The sequence below is a fragment of the Pelodiscus sinensis genome, chromosome 1 (genome assembly GCF_049634645.1).
Source record: "Pelodiscus sinensis isolate JC-2024 chromosome 1, ASM4963464v1, whole genome shotgun sequence".
NCBI lineage: Eukaryota > Metazoa > Chordata > Testudines > Trionychidae > Pelodiscus > Pelodiscus sinensis.
Window position 1 is genome coordinate 45,645,681 of NC_134711.1, and position 24,396 is coordinate 45,670,076.

Here is a 24,396-nt window from a genome sequence, read left to right on the forward strand (position 1 = left end):
CCCTTCCCATTTTTCCACTTTTTTCTGAACTAAAATTCTCATGATGGGATCAGAGAACTCTTTTGCCTGGCAGTATAAGACTGGATAATAGGAGGGTATTTTGACAATAATCAGTAAACCTGATTTGTGCTGCCCTTTGTCTTCTGAGGAATTGTGGGGAATGACTAATGACAAAGAGCTGTAAGGTGAAGCTAAATATTTCTACTGAAGGTATCCTGCTCATCTCCCTTCAGACAAAAAGGAACCAGTGGTATCTCTGGGATAACTAAGGTCCTAGGTATTGATAGTTTAAAAGAAAGACTGTCAAGTATATATATATATATATATATATATATATATATATATATATATATATACACACACACACACACAATACCTATCTTGTAGAACTGAAAGGGACCTTTGAGAGGTCATTGAGTCCAGTCCCCTGCCCTCACAGAAGGACCAACGACCAACTACCATCCGTGGCAGATTTGCCCCAGTTCCCTAAATAGCCCCCTCAAGGATTGAACTCACAACTCTGGGTTTAGCAGGCCAATGCTCAAACCACTGAGCTATCCCTCCCCTCCTTGATGGATACTTCAAGCCCACATCCTATTGTAGGCTTCCCATCCCCGCTGGCTACCTAAACAAAGATAGGCAACTCATACAGCTGTGAAAGGACTGCTTCTGAACCTGGCTAGGAGAAATAAAATGAAACTGAATCATGTGTCATTTCTTCTTCTGCCAATGCAAAATAGCTGTACATTTCCTAGTCCTCAATTTGCTTTTCTTTGTGGACATCGTACAACTTAAAATAAAAGAACAACATTTTAAAGCTAAAAATAACTGGCTGAAACAATAGTCAAGGAAGGAAAACTGCAAGTAAGAAAATCACTGGAAAGTCAAGGAAAATGCATGGATAGGAAATTCCCAAATAGTCTGCAACATAACAGAGCTGTAACCTACCATTTTGCATCTTTTAGAAGCAAAGCTTTTTTTATATAGTTCTTTAAAGAAGCTTCAAATTCACCCACAGCTTCTTCTCACCAAAAAGCGAGCATTAGCTCATACTGAGGATGAGTAGAGGTGATTATTATATTTCAGTAACTCAGTCTATCACAAATACAAGATTAGGTAAGAACTTACCAAAAATTTTTTGCTTGGAACTGATGGCTTTCTATACATGCAATAATGGTTTGCTGTCCATCAATTGTTTTACCATACACCTAAAATGAAAAAGAATGAATAAAGTAATGCCAAGTTTTGAGTAGTTAAATTATAAGTACCTTGAACAAGACAGTGATAGAAATGTAGCCGTGTTAGTCTGGGGTAGCTGAAGCAAAATGCAGGACAATGTAGCACTTTAAAGACTAACAAGATGGTGTATTAGATGATGAGCTTTCGTGGGCCAGACCCACTTCCTCAGATCAAATAGTGGAAGAAAATAGTCACAACCATATATACCAAAGGATACAATTAAAAAAAATGAACACATATGAAAAGGACAAATCACATTTCAGAACAGGAGGGGGATGCGGGGGGGGGGAGGGGGAGGAAGGAAGGAAGGTAAGTGTCTGAATTGATGATATTAGAGGTGGGGAGAGTGGGATGTTTGTGAGCTAATGGTATTAGAGGTGATAATTGGGGAAGCTATCTTGGTAATGGGTAAGATAGTTTGAGTGTTTGTTCATTCCTTCTCGGAGAGTGTCGAATTTTAACATGAAGTTAACATGAACAAGACAGATTTTGAGAGATACTTAGCTCTTGTATTGTATTATAATTCAGTGATATTACACTACAGACTTTAAAAATAATTTTCATTATTTCTATGCATAAACAAATGAAGGCAATACATGAGCTTTAAACCATGCCTTGAATGCTTGTATGACTCAAAGGAGGAAAATGTAAGAGCACAATATTTGGACTATCACATTGGATGTGGCCAACCTAAATTTAAATGTTGCAAGTATATAAACCTTCCAGATTAGCAATAAAGACATTAGATATGTCTCAACACTGATTGATTTTAACCATATAAAACTAATCAGTCATATGGGAATCTTCAGGAATAGTGAAACGACTGGATTTCAGACTATTCTTTGTCTAACTAGATATTTTCAACTTTTTACTAGGTAAGGGGAAAACGAAGCAATTAAGACACCAAATATACAACAACAAGGCATGTATTTGTTTCAGTACATCAATATCTCAGTATTTTGTCCTCTACAAATGTGGTATAGGTTGAACCGCTCTAGTCTGGCAATCTCTGATTTGGTAACATCCGTGGTCTGCCATGATTTTAGTTATCCAGATGTCCATTGTTTCCTGCAGTCTTATAAAGTTTGTTTATAGCCACCAGTCCTGGTTATGTTCTGTGCTGTTATTTAGCTCTAGTATCTTCTAAGAAGCCAACAAACAGTGGAAGTGTTGGTAATGGTGCTAGACAATATTGGCTTCCTATGGTCTGGCAAATTCTCTGGTTCAGCACCAGTCAGGTCCTGAGAGTTTCCGACTAGAGAGGTTCAACCAAAAAAAACCCTAAGTGGAATTTTAAAGCATCAAGCATGACAAGTGATAGTCTGATACAGAAGAAAAAAGGTTTTATTTTTATGAAACCCCCACTTCCTATTTTTGCTTAAGTACAGAGGATAGGATGAAGTGCTTTCTCTCCCTTTATCTTGCCTTGCTATACCCAAGACTTGGTATTTTGTCTCTCCAAAACAGCCCCAAAAAAAGGCCATGCGTACACATCATGTTTTTTTAAAGGAACACATCAAAGACAAGATTAAAGCTTACAATAAAGAGTTAACACCTCTTCACTTTGCTTACAGATGGATAACTGTAGACCCCATCCCTTTGTCCCCCCCCCCCCAGGTTTATAGCAAATGTACCTCCAAACTGAGTCTTTTCCTTATTTATGTACAGTGGTGTTGCAGCCGTGTTGATCCCAGTATGAGACAAGATCAGTGAGTTTGAGAGCTTGTCTCTCACTAACAGAAATTGATCCAATAAAAGATTGTTCACCTACCCTGTGTTTCTAAAATTTCTGGACCAATTTCTGTTGGAGAGAGACAAGCTTTTGAGCTTACAAACCTTCTCTCTTTCCCCACTCAGAGTTCACTTAGTCACAGTGAAGCTTCTAACCTTATTTACTCATCCCCATTATCTGTCCCCACTGTTTTTACCAATATGCATTCTCTTGAAAAGATATAGCAAATCAATGCCAGCTAAAATGTATGGTACTTCAGAGTCTAGTTCCTTCATGTTTGAAATCTTACATATGTAGAACTAGCACATCTACCAGAAATTGGTAAGGTGTTTTTTGGAGGGGCTCAGGCCAGGAGGCCGGAGGTGGGGGGGGGGGGGGGGCAGGGATTCAGCAATCAGGGCTGAGGAGGGGCTCTGGACAGGAAACTATAGTGTGTGGGGGAGGGTAGGTGGGCAAAAGTCTCTCCCTACCTCCCGAGATTCATACCAGAACTGCTTGCTCTTTCCTTTTCTGTCCCTGTTAGGGAATGAGAACAAACTGCACTCTTCACACCTCAGCCTGAGTGAGGAATGCAACAAACTGTGTGTACTTTTCCCTCACTCTCTGATGAAGGGGAACAGCCAGCAATGTCCTTGTATGACTAGAACATGAACATCATTATCAAACATTATCCAGTCATGTATCTCTTGTCACACGTAGAACAGAATTTGGGACTACTCCAGGGTATATGGCTACACTTGCAAATAGCTTGGCACTGCTGCAATCAATGAGACAAGTGTCGATTTAGCAGGTCTGATGAAGACACATTAAAATTAATCTGTGTACTCCACCTGCCCGAGAAGGGTAAAGGAATGTGAAAATGAGATACTCTCCTGTCGACACAACACAGTGTAACCACCATGGTAAGTGGATCTAACATCATCTGCTTCTGTTGTTTTATTCATGTTAATCAAGTTGCACAAGTTAGATCCACGTACCATGATAGGGCAGCCCAGCCTCTAGTTTTCAAACTTTGAGCAATACAAGAAATACCACTGTGTCCCAGGAGGCTAGTGAGGAACCGATGGTGCACAATCAATACCCAACGGAAGTTCAGGAGCATGTTTCTGAGGGCAAGGAAGAAAAGAAAATAAGTGCTTGTAGGTGATACAGAGTGGTGGGTAATGAGAACATTAAAACCCAATATGCTCCCACCTATGACTTTAAAGGAATGTCTTCACTAGGCTCTCTCATATAAGATAATGGCACTCAATATAATTCAGGAACTGATCGTCTCCTACCAACACTATAAACACACAATGAGGTTTCGATCCCCCATTATTTCATATATATCCAGTACTTACTGTGCAAACACCATTTGGATAGTGTTCTTTCACATAGGCTCTCATTGCAGTCTCTACTGAATTTCTCCAGGACTCAACTGCATTTTCAGCTTCATAAGGCCTAGGATCAGTAGCCTCCTTTCTTAAGTGATCAAATTTAAAAGCTATCTTGTTTTTTGGATCAAAAAATTTTCCATTGCCTAGATCTCCATGTTCTGTTATCAATACCTGCATTACAAAGTTATAGTTTTAACATACTTAAATTAACTTTCTTTTTAAACACACATTTTGGTTTTGACATTATATCATTCAATATAAAAGAGAAAGACTAAACCATACCAAAGCCAGGCTTATCTAAATCTTATTCTTTAAAACTTATGTTAACTGAGTTCATACACAGAAGGGAGGGATGAATATGACAAAGTAAGCAGAAGCAAACCTTGAGTTCTTATCTAGTTCACCCTTCATTGTAGCAAATGCAGAATTCATATTAACGATGTTAAATTGCAGTTAATTTACTAGTCGAATTTCCATCAGCTACTTGATTAGTCATTAGGCACCTCTGCATACCTCTTGTACATTTCAAAGGAGGAATGCGGAACTCCACGTGCAGCCCAGGGCCAGTGAGAAGTCCCACTGACTCTGGGCTCCATGAGGGTGCTTGGCTTTGAAATGCACAAAGGACTTCCCGCTGGCCCCAGGCTGCACACAGCAAGCCAGCTTTGAAATGTACAAAAGTCCCCCGTTGACCCTGGGCTCCATGCAGCACTGCCACTTTGAAATGCTGCACAGAGCCCAGCGTCAGCCTGGGCCAACCCCAGTTGACCCTAGGCTCTGTGTGGCATTGCCCCCTTTGAAATGCTATCGTGGAATTTCAAAGCAGCAGCGCCACACTGAGCCCGGGGTCAGCTGTGCAGCACTGCCCCTCCTAAACACCGCCACAGCGTTTCAAAGCAGTAGCACCCCACAGAGCCCTTACTGGGCTCCGCGTGGCACTGACATTTTGAAGTACTCCCTCTTTTCCCTTTCCCCCCGTCTTTGCTGCTTCTATCAGGATAGTGCAGCTATCCCTAGAGGATAGTGCAGATGAGGACAGGGGATGGGGCACCTATCTGGCCCAGCTCCCTGATTTGGCCAACAGGAGCATGGGAGGCAGTGTTTGCAAGGAGCACTTCCCTGCAGCATGCACAGCCCCTTCCTCTTCCCTTCAGGCTGAATATAGCCCGTGGCTTGCCAGGATCAGGCCTGTGAGGTTTCTCCTCCACTCTCCTGCAGTGGGGAGCACCAGTGCTTGCTTGTCCTACTGCGAGGAGAGAAGGCCTCATGGGCCAATTCAATGCAAGCCACAGGATGGATTTGACCCACAGGCTGTAAATTCCCCGTCCCTGTTTAAGTATCTTTATGCTGCCCACACAGCTTATATAGTAGCTCTTCATGATTTACATGATAAACAGTTTAACAACTTAGAATACTTGCCAATACATATTTTTGCAGGAAAATAAAGGCAGGAAGTTCTATCATAGCATGCTCCTTAATTTTTCTCTAAAGTTTTATGAGTGAATAGCCATACCTGTTCATCATAACCCTCGATTTTTACAGGAGCAAACTGATCCAGATTGTACTGTGCAAATGCACTAAAAGAAAAAATACACATCAGATTCTACATAATAGTTAAAAAGACTCTCCAACCATTACAAAAGCATTAAAATTAACTATTTACAAATATCAAAAGAAAGTTAGACAATGAGGGTACGTCTAAACTACATGCCTCTGGTGACAGAGGCATGTAGATTAGGCTACCCAGCATGGGAAAATGAAGCGGCAATTTAAATAATCGCCGCTTCATTTAAATTTAAATGGCTGCTGCGCTGAGCCGATCAGCTGTTGGCTCAGCGCAGTAGTCTGGACTCTCCACAGTTGACATCAAAGGCATCTGTCGACCTCCCAGGTAAACCTCATTCCAGGAGGCACGATGTCGAACGCGGAGCGTCCAGACTACCGCGCTGAGCTAGACAGCCACTTAATATATTCACACAGATATTTTTAGCTCTTTTAATAGAAAAGTGTGATAAGTTTACAAGGCCACCTGTTTTGCAGTCAATGTCTAGATCATAGCACAGTAAATACATTTTACAGAAAGTGTCTTAGTTTAATCTCTGAAATGCCCACAATATATACACTGACACAAAGAAGTGTGTGCAGACTCCTAGAAGTCTATTTATTCCAAATGAGAAAAAACATCTGTCCAGGAACGTGGAATCTTGAAGTCGTTTTTACTATATAGCATTGCTAGACAAACAGAAAGCTTTTAGCATAGAGGATGTGGGTATTAACCATTCAGAAATCTAGACATGATTAACTAACAGTTTAGAGATGTGGTCAAATAAAAGGAGCACAGAGACTCAGGAAAACTGGATTCTACCCAGCCACTTCCCTGCTGGGTGACTTTGGGCATGTCACTTTGCTACTATGTACCTCAGTTTCCCCCATCTGTAAAATAAGGATAGGACACTTATCTTTCTAAAGAGCTTTGAGAGCTATAAATGAAAAGTGTTATTTTTATAGATAGAGGTCTAACTGGAGTGCAAGAGCTGAAACCTTCTGAGTAAACAACTTCAAATTATGGAGATAAATATAAGTTAATTTTTCTGTGCTGTGACCCACATCTAGTTAAGTAAAGGTCCACTTATTTTTTTGGCCCCATTCCACCGTCTTTGTGGGATCCCTTTATGCTGACCCTTTAATCAGACTCCCAAAAAGGCTCAAATTTACCTAACAATTTACTTTGTAGTGATAACATTGCCAACCACTACATCTGTTTATGAAAACTGACACACATTTATAATTGAAACTGGAAGGGGATATATATGTAGATAAGCATGATGTAACTTAACCTATGTATGTTTATTTGGGTAACACCTCTGCAAAAAAGTGCCCTAGAATTTTTTGTGAACACAAGACACAAGACTGCTTGTGCTTTATCCAAGACACACAAAACTGGGAGCTTTGTGCTCTTTAGAACACTGCTCCAACATGGTTTCTAAATTCAAAAGGGATGACTCAGTACTGCAGAGCACCACTCAGTCATCTATAGTTCTTCTGTAATTCCTGAGTTCTACTTGGACCTCTTTAATGTAACTCTTGACTCAGGCTAACTTTATCTAGCTTATTTAGGTCTGATGAATGCATAGCTAAAATTACAGGTGCACTATTAATAAGTCAGATCATTTCAATGACTTGTTGATAACAAAACCTTAATAGAATGTGAAACTTGGAAGTCTTTAAATGCTAAATGTAGTACATGATACTTACTGGGCTGCTCCTTCCCTGAGAAGATTATCGTTATTAAGCAGCAACCGAACATCTGAAAGAAAATATTTAAGTCTTAACACTATTTTCAAGAAGCTAGAAGAATATTTATATTAGCCATAAAATAACTTTTGCATCAAGTGTCAAATCAAGATTTGCCTCAAGGAAATGAGGGGAAAAACAACAGACAGCAAGCTTTTCACATTAGGGATGTTAAATAGCGGTTAGGAAACTAATCGAGTAGTCGATGGAATTTCCATTGACTACTCAATTAGTTGATAATGAGGTACTCTGCAGCTCTGCTTTTTAAATGCTCTTACTATATATTAAATGCTCTTACTACATTTAAAAAGCAGAGCTGCAGCGGTCTCAGATAACTGAGCCCCGGCTCCCACCCAGTCCCAGACGCCGTGCCTCTGGTGGTACTTACTACAGTTAAAAAGCAGAGGCGTAGCATCTGGGACTGAACGCGGAGTGAGACAGCTCAGTCCCAGCTCTCACTGTTTCCGCTGTTGCACCTCTGTCTCTGTTGTTCCCCATGGAGACGGTGCTGGGGGAAAACCAGCTTCTAGAAGCAGGAAGGGCGGGGAAGCGACTAGTCAACTACACCCCTATATCACATAACACCTATTTGATCAGTTTGACTTCACAGTGCAGTAACTAGACTCAGAAATATGATTGAAGTGGTTCTCTAGTAGGGATGTGACTAGTTAACCCGTCACCTGATTAGGTGATGCTAACCCGGGGTGGGCAAAAGGGCCAGAATCGGCCGGCCAAGTGAGTGGATCCAGCCCACAGAAGCCCTGCCCCTCTCCCGCCCCCAGTCCAATTACAACCTGGGGGTGGGAAGGGAGCACACAAAGTTTCCTCCACCCTGCCAGGAACATGCAGTGCTTGGAAATTCTAGGCGCTCATGACAGGGCTGGGGGAGGCTTCATGCACTCCCCTGCCCCCAGACCAATCATGGTCTGGGGGTGGAGAACCCAGAAGAATCCCCGCCCCACCCTTTCCACTCAAGGTCTTACCCTTTCCTGTATGGCCCAGGGCCGCTTCAGAAATGTTTTAATTATTGCCCACTCAGGGCTAACTTGTGGGGGTTGGAGCAGCTACCCGCCTGCCTTGGGCAAAGGATTGCTCCAGCCCTGCAGGGCCCACCTCATGCAGGAGATTGCTCCGGCTGGGGGTGCTCCAGCCCAGCTGCAGGCTCCCTACTTGCCCCTCTTAATCGGTTAACTGGTTAGACAATACAAGATCTTAAACCCTTCCCCACACACCTCCAAACAACCACACCCTAATTTTTTTTTTTTTTAAATAAGCATTTTTCAGCAAGGTCAAAAAAACCTGGAGTGTAATTGAGCTATATATCAAAGCATTAGCAATTAACTCAAATCTCCTTTCTTTCAACATATCAGACAGTATTAGCAGGGATCAGTGTTGCACAAATGGCAATGGTGACAAAATAAGTTCTCATCCACACACACAAAAAAAGGTTTTCCCCTTTGCAGTTAGAGGGCACCACAATATCTGCGAATTTAAGATTAGTTTGAAACTTGCCAAGTCAAGTTATATAAAATAATTTCACAGCACTTCAGTAAAAGTAGTGACTAGAGATAAACAGCATGAAGTTGCAAGGAAGGGTGACAAAAAAGCAAAACAATGAACTCGTAAGGCTGCGTCTAGATTGGCATGATTTTCCAGAAATGCTTTTAATGGAAAACTTTTCCATTAAAAGCATTTTCGGAACAGAGTGTCTAGATTGGCACGGATGCTTTTCCGCAAAAGCACTTTTTGCGGAAAAGCCTCCGTGCCAATCTAGACGTGCTTTTCCGCAAAAAAAACCCCAATCCCCATTTTCACTATCAGGGCTTTTTTGCGGAAAACAAATCTGAGCTGTCTACACTGGCCCTTTTGCACAAAAACTTAGCACAAAAGGGACTTTTGCCTGAACGGAAGCAGAATAGTATTTCTGCAAGAAGCACTGATTTCTTACAGTAGGAAGTCAGTGCTTTTGCGGAAATTCAAATGGCCAGTGTAGACAGATGGCAAGTTTTTCTGGAAAAGCGGCTGATTTTCTGGAAAAGCTGGCCAGTCTAGACAGCCCTAATGTTCAATAGCTTCTTTAAAGTTATGAAATATATACACAAGATATCGGAAATGCATTTAATAGATCCAGAGAAGAGAAAACAAAGACACTCACCATTGAACACCTCGTTAAATTCCCCAGGGGGAGCATGAATGATGAACTTTGCTGCAATGCGCACCTTAAAGAAAAAAAGTATATTCATGTGTAACTAGATATTTTATTCCTTTTTATGTAAATACCAAATATTCCAAAACTCAGAGTCCATCCATGCAAAAGAAATCAGTTATATTTTGTATGACTTTAAGGTCCAAAATATGGACTACTCCAAAGCTCACTATTCAATAAAATCCACATTCACGAAGTTATTTTCACCTTTATACATACCAGGAACAGGGACTAGCAGTTTCTAATATAGCTATGTCTACACTGGGAAGGTTTGGTGACAAAAATACTGTTCACACGCAAAAGGTACCAAAGTAAAAACCAGTCAGTTTTTTCTGCCTCCCATTGTTAACTTTTCATTGCACATTGCTAGCATCCTATCGACAGACAGAGCAAAGAAACTTGGGTAAGCATCCCCTAGTGCAGTGTTTCAGAAAGGCAGGGCTAATATCTGCACTTCTTGGAGTTCCTCAGTATCCCTGAGCAATCCCTGCTAAGGAATGTCAAAACAGTACAATAGTGACTCCAGCCCTCTCCCTGCAGCAGCCTGCCTGCTGCTATGTTCTAGGGATGCTAGACTATGCACATTTTCCCTGCCCCACTGCCAATAAGTTTTTAGCAGGCTGGTCAGCAGCCTTTGGTCCTGGCTTGATATGACTCCAGGACCTACCCCTGCTGCAGCTCTCAATTTAAAGCGTATTAGCATCTGGGCGGACAAGCAACCCAGCTCAGTTCTGGCTCATGCAGGGTCTGGGATCTAAGAAACACCTGTCTTCCTTCTCCACCCCACCCTCAACACAGGGTCTGGGATCTAAGAATCCCCCACCCACCCCCTGACAGGGGCTGCACCTCCGTATCAGCGGCTGCAGCAGAAGGCAACAGCACAAGGGGAGCTGGTTTTTTAACTGGCTCCCCATCAGAGACCAGTTTCTGTCTGGCACCCTGCACTGCTGCCTCTGATATATCTTTAATTACCAGAATTTCAGATTTTTTTCTCTGAAGAAATTTCACACTTAAAGCTATTTATTTCAAAACATACAAAAGCAGGACCTCACTATCTTTACTGTGACAACACAAGCTTAAACAGAAAATTGTGCCTGTGCTATATGCACTATGACAGCATAAAGAGGTATAATCTAGAGCCCTGCAGTGGAACTGGGATTCTGCAGAACTCACTTCCATAAAAGCAGAAAAATGTACTTGGTTGTAGAACAAATTGGGTGGGGGGAAAAAAATCCAGACTATAGTAATTTGTGGGAAACCATTAAATCTTTCTATTTATGACAAATTGATGTATTTTAGCAATGTAAAGCAAGTTTTCCTTTGTTTTTTTAAATAATGATTCTAATGCTTAAATTTAAAAAGATTAAAAGAAATGTGTATAACAGGAGTTTAATAATTTTTTTTGTTGTTTATACAATATTTGTTTTCTTTTAGTGGTAAAAATTGTGCCTGAATTGTGTTTATACATTTTATATATAAAATACTAATAGATTTACTCAGCATTGCTCAGGTCCATAACTCCCTAAATGAAAATGTACATGCTTTATTTAAATGACTGTATTTTTCAAAAACTGTTATTTTTATTAAGTTAATTTTTATTTTTGATTTCTTAAAGGATTGTTAAAATTTCTCTTAATTACTTTAATTTTTTTTAAATGGGAATTCAATCAAGTATATTTTTTCCCACATATTATTCACTTTTTTTTTTTTAAAGCAAAGGGCTATAGTCAATTTGGTTTCCAACAACATTTTCTTCTAGTTTTCAAACATTAAACACTGATTTAGCTGTGCCAAATCAGATCACTACTCCATTTTTTAATCTTTTCTGTAAGGTTCATTAAGAAGCAATCCTACTCCAGGGTCATCCTACTTTTCTGGCTCATCTTCGCTCAGTCTTATTTAACATTCACAGGGCTCGCCAGCTGCGCTGTCCGGCGTTCTGCGCATGCGCAGATCACCCGAACCCGGCTCTTCCGGGTTGCAATCTACTCGCTACGGGCAAGTAGATTGCATTACTTGTCGAACCCTGAACATTCAACATTCACTCAGTCAATTTTGAGGACTGTATTTGCTTTGAGGAGTCTGTCTCTTCTCTATTTGGTTTTATAAGAAGCAATCCCATTCCAAGCACATCCCGCTTTCCTGGCACAATCAAGCTCTTATAAGAGGAAGCTATATATTGAATTTGGTGGTCCTAGCTCTTACCATTTAGCAGGAATTCAACAAACAGACAAACTCTCTAAAATATGTAGTAGATTATCCTTTACAGAATTGTTTGACTAAACTTAAAACACAACAAATGGCCTGGTAGCACTTTATAGACTAACAAAATAGGTTTTGTTAGTCTATAAAGTGCTACTAGACCATTTATTGTTTAAATTTATCCTGTAGAGACTAACCTAGCTACCCCCTGAAAATTCTGTAAAGGTTGGTAAACTCTGCTTAAAAATGTGTAAAAAATCACTCATATAATATGTATATTGGGGTGAAAGCAGGATTAGGGATGTAAAATCCCATGTAACTGGTTAACTGGTTAAATGTGAAGTAAAATTTTAACCAGTTTATTAAGGAGAGGGAAAGCATCAGCACACACGGGCTAGAATGCCTCCCACTCCCCCCAGGTTGGAGAGGACCACAGCCTGAGGTGGGCCCTGCAGAGCTTGAGCAACCCCCTGCCCATGATAAGGCGGGTGGGGAGCTGTTCCAGCCCTCACCAGTTAAGCAGAACCGGTAATAAAGGGTAACACTTACCCAGTTATCCTTTCACATCCCTAGTAATACAGTAATTCCTCATTTAACACGTGCCCCGCTTAACATGTTTTCATGATAAAAAAAATTGTGCTAAGGGAACATTTTTTGAATTACACATCCGTCCCTGGAATAACATGATTTCCCCAGCCAGCCCGTTGCTGGCAGCTGTGCGGGGCTTCCCGCACCTCTCTGCAAAGCAGCAGAGGGTTCAGCGCTCACTGTGCCGTTCCCCGCTGACTCCCCCCTCACCAGATGCCTTGCCCCCTCTCCTCTGCCCGTTTGCAGGCTGGCAGCTGGGTTTCCCCACCCACCCCGTTGCCAGCGGCTGCGCAGGGCTTCCCCCACCTCTCAGCAAAACAGCGGAGGGTTCGCCGCTCACCACGCCGTTCTCCAGCAACCCCCCCCTCGCCTGACGGCGTGGGGGTCCTGTCAGACCTGTCAGAGGGGCATACTCCCAACCCCTCTCCCCTTCCCTTCCCCAGAGCTAAACACCTCCCCTCCCTGCTGTAACCTAGTCCCCTTTCTCCCCCAACCTTATGTCCTGGTCCCAACAGACACCACCGCTTGAAATGCAACCCCCACCTTTTCCATTATTTTCAATGGGAAAATTGAGCCTGCATAACATGTTTTCACTTAACACAATCATTTTCTGAAACATATCTATAGTGTTAAATGAGGAATTACTGTAGTTTAACTAGTAGAACCAGTTTTTGTGCACAGTTATGCAGGATATATTATAGCTGATTGCAATTATATAATGCTGATTTTAAGTATTACAGGTTGTGTGCACCCAAGTTTCTCATGGTCCTATAACGTTTGTTTACAACCACAAACCACAGGTTTGTTTACACTGGCTCTCAGTGTTTTGTCCTGTTATTTAGGTCTAATTTACCACAAAATGGATTATCGAGCCTAGTAAGCAGTAGAAATGTTTGTGATTCTGCTAGACAATACTGACCTCCTATGGTTCGGCAAATTCTCTGGTTCAGGACTAAGGATGTTAAAGATTAGTCAATAGACAATTCCACATTCCTCCTTTGAAATGTACAAGAGTCCCCAGCTGATCCCCCAGCAGGGACTCTTGTACATTTCAAAGGAGGAATGCGGAAGTGCTTATCGACTAGTCGACAGAAATTCCACTGAGTAGTCGACTAGTGAATTAACCGCATTAACATCCTTATTCAGGACCTCTAAGATTTTCCATCCCTGAGCAGAATGAGTTGTGTCTTGTGCACCAATATTGATGTCAAATGTGCTTGTTTGGATGTGTGCAACTGTGGCACCCACCAGTTACTAAAATTATATATACAGGCAGTCCCCGACTTACGCGGCTCCGACTTATGTCGGATCCGCACTTACGAACGGGGCTTTTCTTGTCTTGGAGCTCATGGGCGGCAGGTCGCCACCCGTGTCCTCCGGGGCGAGAAAACCTTCTCCCGGTCTCCCTGGTCTGCTGGGGGGGGGGAGGGTCCAGCAACGCCGCTGGACCCCCCCAGCAGACCAGGGACACACGAGCAAGGGCACTGCCTGGGCAGCTTTGCTCCTGTCCCCCGGTCTGCTGGGGGGTCCAAGCAAAGCCGCTGGACCCCCCCAGAAGACCAGACACACCAGAGCAAAGCCGCCGCCTGGGCGGCTTTGCTCTGGTGTCCCTGGTCTGCTGGGGGGGGGGGGGGGTCCAACGGCTTTGCTGGACCCCCCCAGCAGACCAGGGGGACAGGAGCAAAGCCGCGGAGCACGCCCGCAGCAGGACAGCTCAAGCGCACCCGGGCTGTCCCGCTGCGGGCGTGCTCCGAGGCTTTGCTCTCCGTCTCCCAGGTCAGTAAGACCAGGGAGACGGAGCAAAGCCGTGGAGGACTTGGGCGGTCCCGCCACCCCCATCTCCCTGGTCTGCTGGGAAGGGGGGGTACAGCTAGTGCCCCCCCCCGCCAGCAGACCAGGCTTTTCTTGCCTATCCCTGGGGTAGAGCAGCTGGGGGCTGCCGGGTTGGTTCCGCAGCGCCACTCCGGACCAACCCAGCAGCACCCCAGCTGCTCTGCCCCAGGCGTCCCCAAGTCAGCTGCTGCTGAAACTGATCAGTGGCTGATTCCAGGAAGCCTGGGGCAGAGCAACTCTGCTTCGGGCTTCCTGTAGTCAGCCCCTGGTCAGTTTCAGCAGCGGCTGACTTGGGGACACCTGGGGCAGAGCAGCTGGGGTGCTGCTGGGTTGCTCCAGTAGCGCGGCTCCTCGGCACTACTGAAGCAACCCAGCAGCACCCCAGCTGCTCTGCCCGAGGCGTCCCTAAGTCAGCCGCTGCTGAAACTGACCAGCGCTGACTACAGGAAGCCCGAGGCAGAGTTGCTCTGCCTCAGGCTTCCTGGAATCAGCCGCTGATCAGTTTCAGCAGCAGCTGACTTGGGGACGCCTGGGTTTCTTAAATTGAATCTGTATGTAAGTCAGAACTGGCATCCAGATTCAGCCGCGGTTGAAACTGATCAGTTTCAGCAGCGGCTGAAGCCAGTTCCGACTTACATACAGATTCAACTTAACAAACCTACAGTCCCTATCTTGTACGTAACCCGGGGACTGCCTGTAATTAAAATTGTGTAAGAAAAAAAATAAAACAAGGCATAATTAATAAGGTACATGACCCTGCACCCATACTCCCTGAAAAGTCATCCAGCTTAGCACCCAGTATCACTCCTGTCGTTCCTGCATCCATGAGCTCCCCAACCAAGATTACCTGTAAGCTATATACTCACATGGGCACATGGCCCCTTTCTGAGCCCTGCACAGAAGTTCAGCACTGCTGCACAGGCAGGTAGCTCAACTGAAGAAAGGGGGAGCAGAGCATTCACCCTCTTGCTGGGGAGGAGCAGAAGCAGCAGCCTGTTATACTGACTCCAGCCTCTACTCCAGTTCTCCTCCCACTCCTCCCCCACCCCCCTGGAGGGTATATACTTGATGGGGGTGAGTTCTCCAATCAGGGAGATAGGAAGTACATAGTGATCCAGATAGTGCTGGAGCTGGAGGAGCTGCCAGCTGAAGGGGAGGAGAGATCCCTGCTTCATTGCCTGCCACCAGGCATGTGGAAAAAGCTGGGTAATTTACATGCACTGCCAGATCAGATCAACTTCTCTGCTTTGCTCCCAAATCCTTCCCTGCCCTGTGAACTGCCAACAGGACAGCAGCCTCCTGTTTCCTGCTTCTCCCCTAGCTCTCCTGTTGGGGAATTGGCTGGGCAGGGATCCCATTTTCCCCATGCCCACTCCCCTGCTGCACATTCAGAGCAGGACAGTTGCCTTTTTACTTCTCTGCCTCCTATACCCCTCTCTCCCCCTCCCCAACCGCTTGATGGTAATAAGACAGCACCTCTCTTCCCCCTCCCTGTGCTTTCATACTTTCACCCTGTTAAGAATCAGGTCAGTATCTTCTCCAGTGAGATCAAGACCAAACTTCTCCCTGCCCTGTCACTGAAAGTGAGGAAACACCCCACAGTTTCAGCCATCTCTCTGAACACTTTAGCCCCCCTTTTTAACTGTCTGAGTTCCTGTCTTGGAAAGCTTCCCTCTGCAGCTGCAGGAAACAGGACAGCCACAGTCTACATGTGCAGAGGCTGCAAATGGTTTTGGGGAAGGGGGGTTCTGGCTGATCAAGACATTTGGCATGGATTTTGGAGGGAAGAAAGAGAACCCCATGTAGTGAGGAGACATTGTGGGAGGTGAAATGCAAGACTCTGGATAAAAGAAAGAGGATTGTGAAGCTATGTGTTTCCTTGGGAACAGCACAAGCTGGAGCCTCTAGTAAATTTGTTCTGTAGATATTAACTGTGGCAGTTAAGGGGACGGGGGGGACTTGTTTTAGTACCAGAAGAGGAAGGAACCTAAGGAGTAGCAGGGTGTGCCAGGGTTGAGCTGCCACCACCCACCATACTGGGAAACACCCTAAATTGTGGATAACTGATCTAAATCCAGCAGAAAGATTAGACAGCATCAACTCTTTGGGGATGGGGGCTCTTTCTTTTGTATGACTATACAGTAGCTCTAGCAAATACACTGTACAGTGAGTGCAGCTCTAATTCTAACGTATGACCCAGTTAAAACAAGCCATCCTACTTAGCATATTCAACAGCCCTACCTATTTCACTTGGGCACCCCCTGCATTGCTTCCCTTGACTCATGATTAGTGAGGCATTAAGCTTCTTCAGAAATGATGAAGGAAAAAGTAAAGAAATTACAAAACTGTCATAAGTGTGTGTTTATTGGACACCGCAGGCAGTTAGAAAAATCCCTCTCTCCCTGCGTGCCAATATGCAAAGCCAAAACACCACCAAGCCACCTTAAAGCCTGTGAAAGCAACGGCTGAAGTGTGAGGGACTTGAATGGCAAAGCTGCTTTGCTCGAATGAGGTGCCCATGCTGCAGCAAGGAGGCTGGGAACCTTCATCTTCAATAAATGAATTAATTGAGGACAAGTGGGCAACTGCAGAGAGTGGAGTCCTGTAGCTGCTGGAACCTGCATTTTTCACTGCCAACCCAAGCCTCCAGGTTAAAGTGCAAGCTATGATTTTCCCCACCCTACAATAGGAGACTTACCTCCTCAGAGCTGCCCACTCCTAAGGGACTAGCTCCTCTTGTGACTCACCACTTGCTGCCAGGTAGGATGGGAACAAGAGAGGTAAGAACTACCTCTACAATCCCATTGCTTAATGCACTCAAGAGATGCGCTTATACAGGTACCCAGCAGGGCAGCATTTGAACCCCATGCCAGAGGAACCAGGGAGAGTTGAGAAGTGCTGAGCAAGCTGGTAGCTTGAAGGTGGAATACTGCAGTAAGCTGCTCCTGACAGGTGAGTTTGACGTACTTCAAGAACTAGTTACATAAAAAGGGCTTGAAGGCGGCAAGCTGGAAGATCTGGCTCCAGTTCTGATATACTCCTGTTAAATAACAATTTTCCCCCCGCCAACTCAGTAAACACTACTTGGGGGCTGAAAGCCAAGTTACTCTCTAGTTATACATCATCACAAGTAGGACAAGTTGCACTGGCCACGTGGCTATTGCCCTGAATAGGAGTTTGACAGTGACAGGCAATCAGCACTGGCCACTTGGCAAAATTTTCAAGGTGCTGAAGGAGTGTCCCAATTTTCAGCGGCTCCTGACTGGGAGTGATGGCTAGCCCATGGCCGATGGGGGAGGTTGCCAGGTTGTCTTTGGTGCGCTCCCTCTGCCTTCCCTCCTCTACAGAAACTTCCCAGGACCATCCCCCTGCCTCAAGGCTGGCCATTGGGGTCAGCTATTGCTTAACTCCCTACTGTGGCTTTTTTGCACCTTACTCTGAGCAGCCACTCCCACACAGTGTCCTCTCGCTGCTCCATGCTGTGACTACAGTGGGTGGGGAGGCTGCTCTTGTTGTGGGGCCAGCGCCGGGCACTTCTGGAGGGCTGGAGACCCCAGGTGAGCTCCTTCAGCACTGCACTGCAGAGTGGTCTAGCTGAGACCTGTGGAAGCTCAGCCTTTCCTTTGTGGAGAGCAGAGCTCAGTATTTCCCTAGAGGGGGCAGTGCACTAAACACCTAGGACTTCGCCCAGCTGTTGGTTTGGTCACATCTCTCATGGCATTCTCTAAGCACACATCTGACCGGCATGGTAGGTGCTGCCCAGGCTCCAGTTGGCTCCGCAGGAGACTGGTTCAAGCCCCGGCTGCCCCCACCTGGCCCAAGCTGCGCTGCCACTAACACAGCCTGAGCAGGGCCCCCACTCTGGCCCAACAGTTCCAGCCCCGGCACAAGGACTCAAGCTGCACCATGCAGAATTGAGCCCCTTCCACACAGCCAGCCCTGGCTGCAGCTCCAGCCTTGGGGGAAGGGCTGAAGCTAGAGCCAGGGCCACATGGTGGCTGTCCAGCTGCTCCTGGGGTAGGGCAACCGCCCTCACACAGCCCCGCCCTGGAACAGCAACTGTACAGGCCCTGCAGAGAAGGTGGGCAGGCCTCAAATTTTTGGTGTGTGCCCGTGCAGGCGCACACCTTAGGGGGAACTATGGTGCCAGACTAGAGAGGTCAACCTGTATTGTATATCTTATGTTAGAGAGATGGACATTTGCACTCTTACTGCAATTATTACAAATAAAAGCTCATAAGAATGGTGCATTCAAACTTGTCAAAAAGAATCTTAGTAAGATGAGTAGCCTACTTTTTGCAGGAGCACTCTGTGCCTTTTTTGGTCTGCATGTGAATGGTAGTTGTCAAATGCCATTTTGCAAAGTAATTTAGCAATTGGTGCTGCTATTCAGATATGCCCCCTCACTGATTGTGTAGATTGGGGTAGTCTATCTTCTCAAGTCCAAATTTCTTGGTCAAGGTATAGTCAAAATCCAAGCCCATACCTAGCTTCGCTCCCATAACTAGCATTATCAATTTTGTAATCAGTGAAAATGGAACACCCTTGCTGCTTCCACCAAAGCCCTGCCTTGCCTGTTCCAACCCTTCTCCCCCCCCAAAAAAAACAAAAAAAAACCCCAAAAAAACCCAAAAAAAACCCTCTTGCCCATTGCTCACTTCCAGGAAGAGGAAAAGAGCTCAGCCAGCTGCCCTGCTCCTCTCCCCCACCCAGCTGCACAGAGAATGCTATCTCCTTGTTTCTGGCATACCTGTCAGAAGCATCAAGTGCAAGTGGTGGAAAGGGAGGAGAAAAGTGGGGGGGAAGACCCATGACCCTGCATGTGTCACCTCTGCCCCATGTTACACTGAAAAACATCTGATTAGGGATGTAAAAGTTTGATTGAGTAGCTAATCAAATAGTTGATGCAATTTGCATCGACTATTTGATTAGACAATAAGGGTGCCTCCACCTTTGAAGTGTAGCAACAGCCCCAAGGCTGTTGCTACACTTCAAAGGCTAAAGTGCTGCGGGGAGCACAGGTCCAGTGGAGGATTCAAGCAGTCCCCCTCACCCCAGAGGGGAAGCGGCAGCAAGAGGCCAGTGACAGCTCCCACCATCAGGCTGGCGGAGGAGCAGCAAGAGGTCCGCAACGGCTTCCACTGTCAGGCTAGCGCGGGGGGGGAGGGGGGGTGGAGAGCAGCAGTGGAGCAGCGCAGCACTGAGCCAGCAGGCAAAGCACACCAGCAGGAGCTGGCGGGGGTGGTCATGTTGGTGCGTGCACAGGAATGGCAAGTTGAAAATCCCATGACAGACAGACAAGAATGGTGGCTGCTTAATAGAAAGACTGTCTAAAAACCACACTAAGTTTCGCTTTTGGCAGATTCAATTCCATACTAGCAATAAGTCAACAATTCAGACTGCGATACGTATCATCTTAGACCTTGTCTACACTCAGAGTTAGATTGACACAAGGCAGCTTATGGAAATGTCATCAAGAGCAAAATTTGTGTAGACATTACTTGGAACAGTGGATAAGTTAACTTCACCACCACAAATAGCATAGAGCCAAGGTAGTTAGGGCTACGTAGTGTCAATGTAGATACTGCATTACTATAGATATAGCCCTACTGCCCCACACTGACAGTACAATAGATACAACACTCCTGGAAATGATGTGCACCGCTCACACAAGGAGCAAAGCATAGACCTGCACAAGTGATGAAATTACTGTGGTGGTTATATGCCAACGTAAGTTAGGTCAACTAATACTGTAAAATAGACATGGCCTTAGAAATGCTTTGTTTTCAGACTTATCTATGCCCTCTACCCACCAACTCTTCTCTCAAGGCATGTTATTAATCAACCAGCAACGCACTGGCTGAGTCCATTGCTCTATTTCCTCTTCAACTACATATACAGAATTTGGACTTCACACACACACACACACACACACACACACACACACACACACACACACACACACACACACACACACACACACACACACACACACACACACACACACAGATGAGATGCTCCAAACCACTACTCTTCCTGTTTCTGGCCACATCAGAAAGTGACATTGGTTGAAAGGCCAGACCATCTGCAATTTACATGGCCATATATGGTAGTGAGTATGTGCAAGCAAAAATGCTATGACAGCAACTCTGAGGAAGTCAAACTACAGTACCAAATATAAAATACAACTAAAAGTTGATCAACAGGCGTAATGTTAAAGTTGGCTTTCTTACACCTGTTTATAAAAAAAAAATGTTAAATACTTCAGAAAAACATATTTAAGTCTCCATCTAGTATACTGACAGCGCTTTCCATAAAGGTTACAGATAACAGAGACAATAAGTGCAGATGATACTCTGAAGTCGTAAGCAAGTATTTTTTAAATATAGTCCCACATGCTGTTACCCTCCACCCTGATGCCTGGATTCCTTCATCACTCACACATTTCCAGTTACATTGTGAGCTCTTCGGGGCAGGAAACCATTCCTTCTGCTCTGTGTGCGCAGCAGAACTCCAATCCCATGTAAGGCTTTGGCACTACCATAATACAAATCAATAAGCTATATGTTATGTATAACATATAGCTTACACTTCAAGCAATCTTCTTTCTTCTAAAATTTGAAATAGGTCTGAAGCTTTGTGATTAAAAGGACTACTCAAGTTTGCTTCACAGAACTATGACGACAGTAGGAAAAAGCTTCAAGCAGTATGAACCTTGAAAAAACTTAACACAAAATAGTCTTGCAGCACCTTAAAGACTAACAGAATATGTAGATGGTATCATGAGCTTTCATGGGCACAACCCCTGTCTTTTTATGGATTTTTTTTCCTAAGGCTTTACTTAAAAGCTGTAGCTTTTGGTTTCTAAAGAAGCCCAAACTTGTTCAAACATTGGCAGTGTCCTATCGTAAAGGTCATAAGATCTAGAAAACTAGAAAGCAGTAATTACCAGAAGAGCAATATTTTGTCTCCACTTCTATGTCAATTTTCACTGAAGGATTTCAAAGATTTATCAAATTTTAACTTTCAACAGTAAATACTAGCCACATATCAGTGTCCTTCCTACCATATAGCCATATAGGAGGGCAGAACGGGCATGACCCCCAGTGGGGTTAGGAGGAAAGGCCAACCCTCAGTCGAGAGCACACAGGTTAAACAGAAGCCAATCAATCATATTCAATAAGAACAAGAGCAGAAGAGCTTAGTTCATAAAGATCACGCTCTTTCTGCTAAGCAGTACTTGTGATTTCCAGGTAATCCTTCTCTCTCATTAATCAGAAATACTTGGTGGAGAATTATATCTTCAATGGCAGATCTTTGAAGGCTTAATGTAGAGTTCATATTCAGCCACTAGAGAGAAGCATTCAGAGTATATCCACAATAACATTTTTGCTTCATTTAAGCTTAAAAAAACAACTATTCAGAGACTCAGGCAGAAGAAGATCACCCACTATCAAGCACCCATCTCGTCACGGAAATAGTGAAGAGGCATAAATTGATAGGTTTATTTTTAATAAAGTTTGCAAGTGTTACTGCCTCAACATGTCCCACTGCGATCTTCTTTGTCACCATTTTCCAGTAAACTGAACACTGTGTCCAAATGGCTTAGCCGCAGACTAAAATCTAGTCACAGGTTACTGTGTTTTCTTGTCATAACTTGCTCTTTATTAATGCATACAAACACAGCTAAACCAATACAAATAAAAAGGGAACCTTTAAATATTCCTCCTTATTTTTTCAGTCCACTTACAGGGCATTCTATAAATCATGTATGGATTCTACCCACTCATACCAGAGTAATGAAGTGAAGCCGAAACAGGTAGTTTCATCTTATGTATGAAGAGTGCTGGTTCACCTAAACTCCTGTTGAAAGCTCAGAATTAGATGGCCAGTTTTCTAGAGCAATGACTCCACAGCAGGAAAAAATGGTCAACAGAGTGGTCATGATTGGCTCAATGCAACACAGCAGGAAGCGTGTAATCTAACTCCCCTTTGGGAGGGGAGGGGTGAAGGGCCTGGAGATGCCCCAACAGGGCAAAGAGACAAAACAGAAGGGGGGAGGGGAAAGCAAAAAAAAAGTCTCACTTAATTCTGCAACAGACTGGAAAAACTGTCAAGATTCTACGGCTATGGAATAACTACTTACAAGGCCTGATCGGAGATGAATGGAACATTTCACTTACTGTTTTAAATTGTACACATTTAGACACTAATATAGACAGTTAACCTCAAAGGTAGGAATAACTTAGAATCTCTGCAACCTGAAGAGCTGGGAGGGGAGGGGAGGAGGAACTTTGAATGAAACTGTAAGAACTGAAGGATAAAAAAAACCCTGGTCAAACCTATGGATGAGAACCTTTGCTTTAGGTGCTTTCAGCCTTTCTAGACAACCTAACCCCTTCAGAGCAGCCCCTCCTCCTCCCCCACCCATGGAGAGTCAGTTGGAGGAACCCAGCAGGCTGGCTAGACCCCAGCCAGTTAACTGGTGAAATGACTGCAATTTAATCATTTAACTGGTTAACTTTTTCCTACGTACAGGCAGTCCCCGACTTACGCGGATCCGACTTATGTCGGACCCGCACTTACGAATGGGGCTTTTCTCGCCCCAGAGCTCGGGGGCGGCGGGACCGCCCAGAGCGCAGCGGTCCCGCCACCGCGTCCTCCAGGGCGAGAAAAGCTGCTCCGGGTCTCCCTGCTCTGCTGGGGGGGGGACTCCCCAGCAGAGCAGGGAGACCCGAGCAAAGCCGCACAGGCGGCGGGGACCCCCGCCTCTGCGGATTTGCTCCTGTCTCCCGGCCGCGCCCCAGCTGTTCTGTCCCAGGAGTTGATTCAGCCGCTGTTGAAACTGATCAGCGGCTGATTCCAGGAAGCCGGGGGCAGAGCAACTCTGCCTAGGGCTTCCTGTAGTCAGCTGCTGATCAGTTTCAGCAGCGGCTGAATCTGGAGCCAGTTCCAACTTACATACAAATTCAACTTAAGAACAAACCTATAGTCCCTATCTTGTACGTAACCCGGGGACTGCCTGTATTTACATCCCTAATATAAATATTATGCTCACATTTCAGTAGGGATGTGACTAGTCAACTATCCATTAAGCATATGCTTATCAGACAGCGACTAGTCGAGTCACTAGTCAACTTTCTCCTCCCCCTGACTGCCTCTATCAGGGGCTACGTCTAGACTGCAAGCCTCTTTCGAAAGAAGCTTTTTCAAAAGATACTTTCGAAAAAGAGCGCCTAGACTGCAAGCAGTACTTTCGAAAAAGCAAGCCGCTTTTTCGAAAGAAAGCACCCAGGCAGTCTGGATGCTCTCTTTCGAAAAAGCCCTGTTTTGCATTCAAGAATGCCTTTTTTCGAAAGTGTTCTTTCGAAAAAAGGCGTTCTTCCTTGTGAAATGAGGTTTTCCGCCGTCGAAAGAAAAGCCGCTTTCTTTTGATTTAATTTCAAAAGAACGCGGCTATAGTCTAGACGCAGGTGAAGTGTTTTCGAAAAAAGGCTACTTTTTCCAAAAAAAAACCTTGAGTCTGGACACAGCCAGAGAGAAAGCAAGGAGGGTGACTGGGAGCCAATTCCCCTCAGCACCATTTGGGGACGGGGGAGGGAAGACAGGAGAAGCAAAGAAACAGAAGCACCACAGGAGCACAGGGTGAGTGGAGGACTCAAGCAGGCTGGCCCCACACTCCCTGCTTATGAAATGTACAAGAGGCTCTTGTACATTTCAAAAGCAGGAAGCACAGGTCCCACAGGGGATTGATTGAGTCCCCTTCTGGCCTTCTGTTCCTGTGGTGCTTTGCTTTTGAAATGTAGCAAGAGTTGGCCGAGCTCTTGGTACATTTCAAAGGCAAAGGCACCCTTATTGACTAATCAAATAGTCGATGCAAACTGCATCGACTATTCAATTAGTTGATTAATCTAAATGTAACA

General features: G+C 44.7%; 1 protein-coding gene across 1 annotated transcript in view; it reads right to left on the reverse strand.

Annotated features, from left to right (window-relative positions):
* Nucleotides 1-24,396, reverse strand: part of CAPZA2 (capping actin protein of muscle Z-line subunit alpha 2) — a 46,411-nt gene that overhangs the window by 10,350 nt on the left and 11,665 nt on the right. Inside the window, exons 2-6 of the mRNA XM_075929194.1 lie at nucleotides 9,800-9,863; nucleotides 7,606-7,657; nucleotides 5,864-5,927; nucleotides 4,315-4,521; nucleotides 1,129-1,208 (exon numbers count right to left, since the gene is read on the reverse strand). Of these exons, the coding sequence (XP_075785309.1) occupies nucleotides 1,129-1,208; nucleotides 4,315-4,521; nucleotides 5,864-5,927; nucleotides 7,606-7,657; nucleotides 9,800-9,863 (467 nt within the window). The remainder of the gene's footprint in view (nucleotides 1-1,128; nucleotides 1,209-4,314; nucleotides 4,522-5,863; nucleotides 5,928-7,605; nucleotides 7,658-9,799; nucleotides 9,864-24,396) is intronic.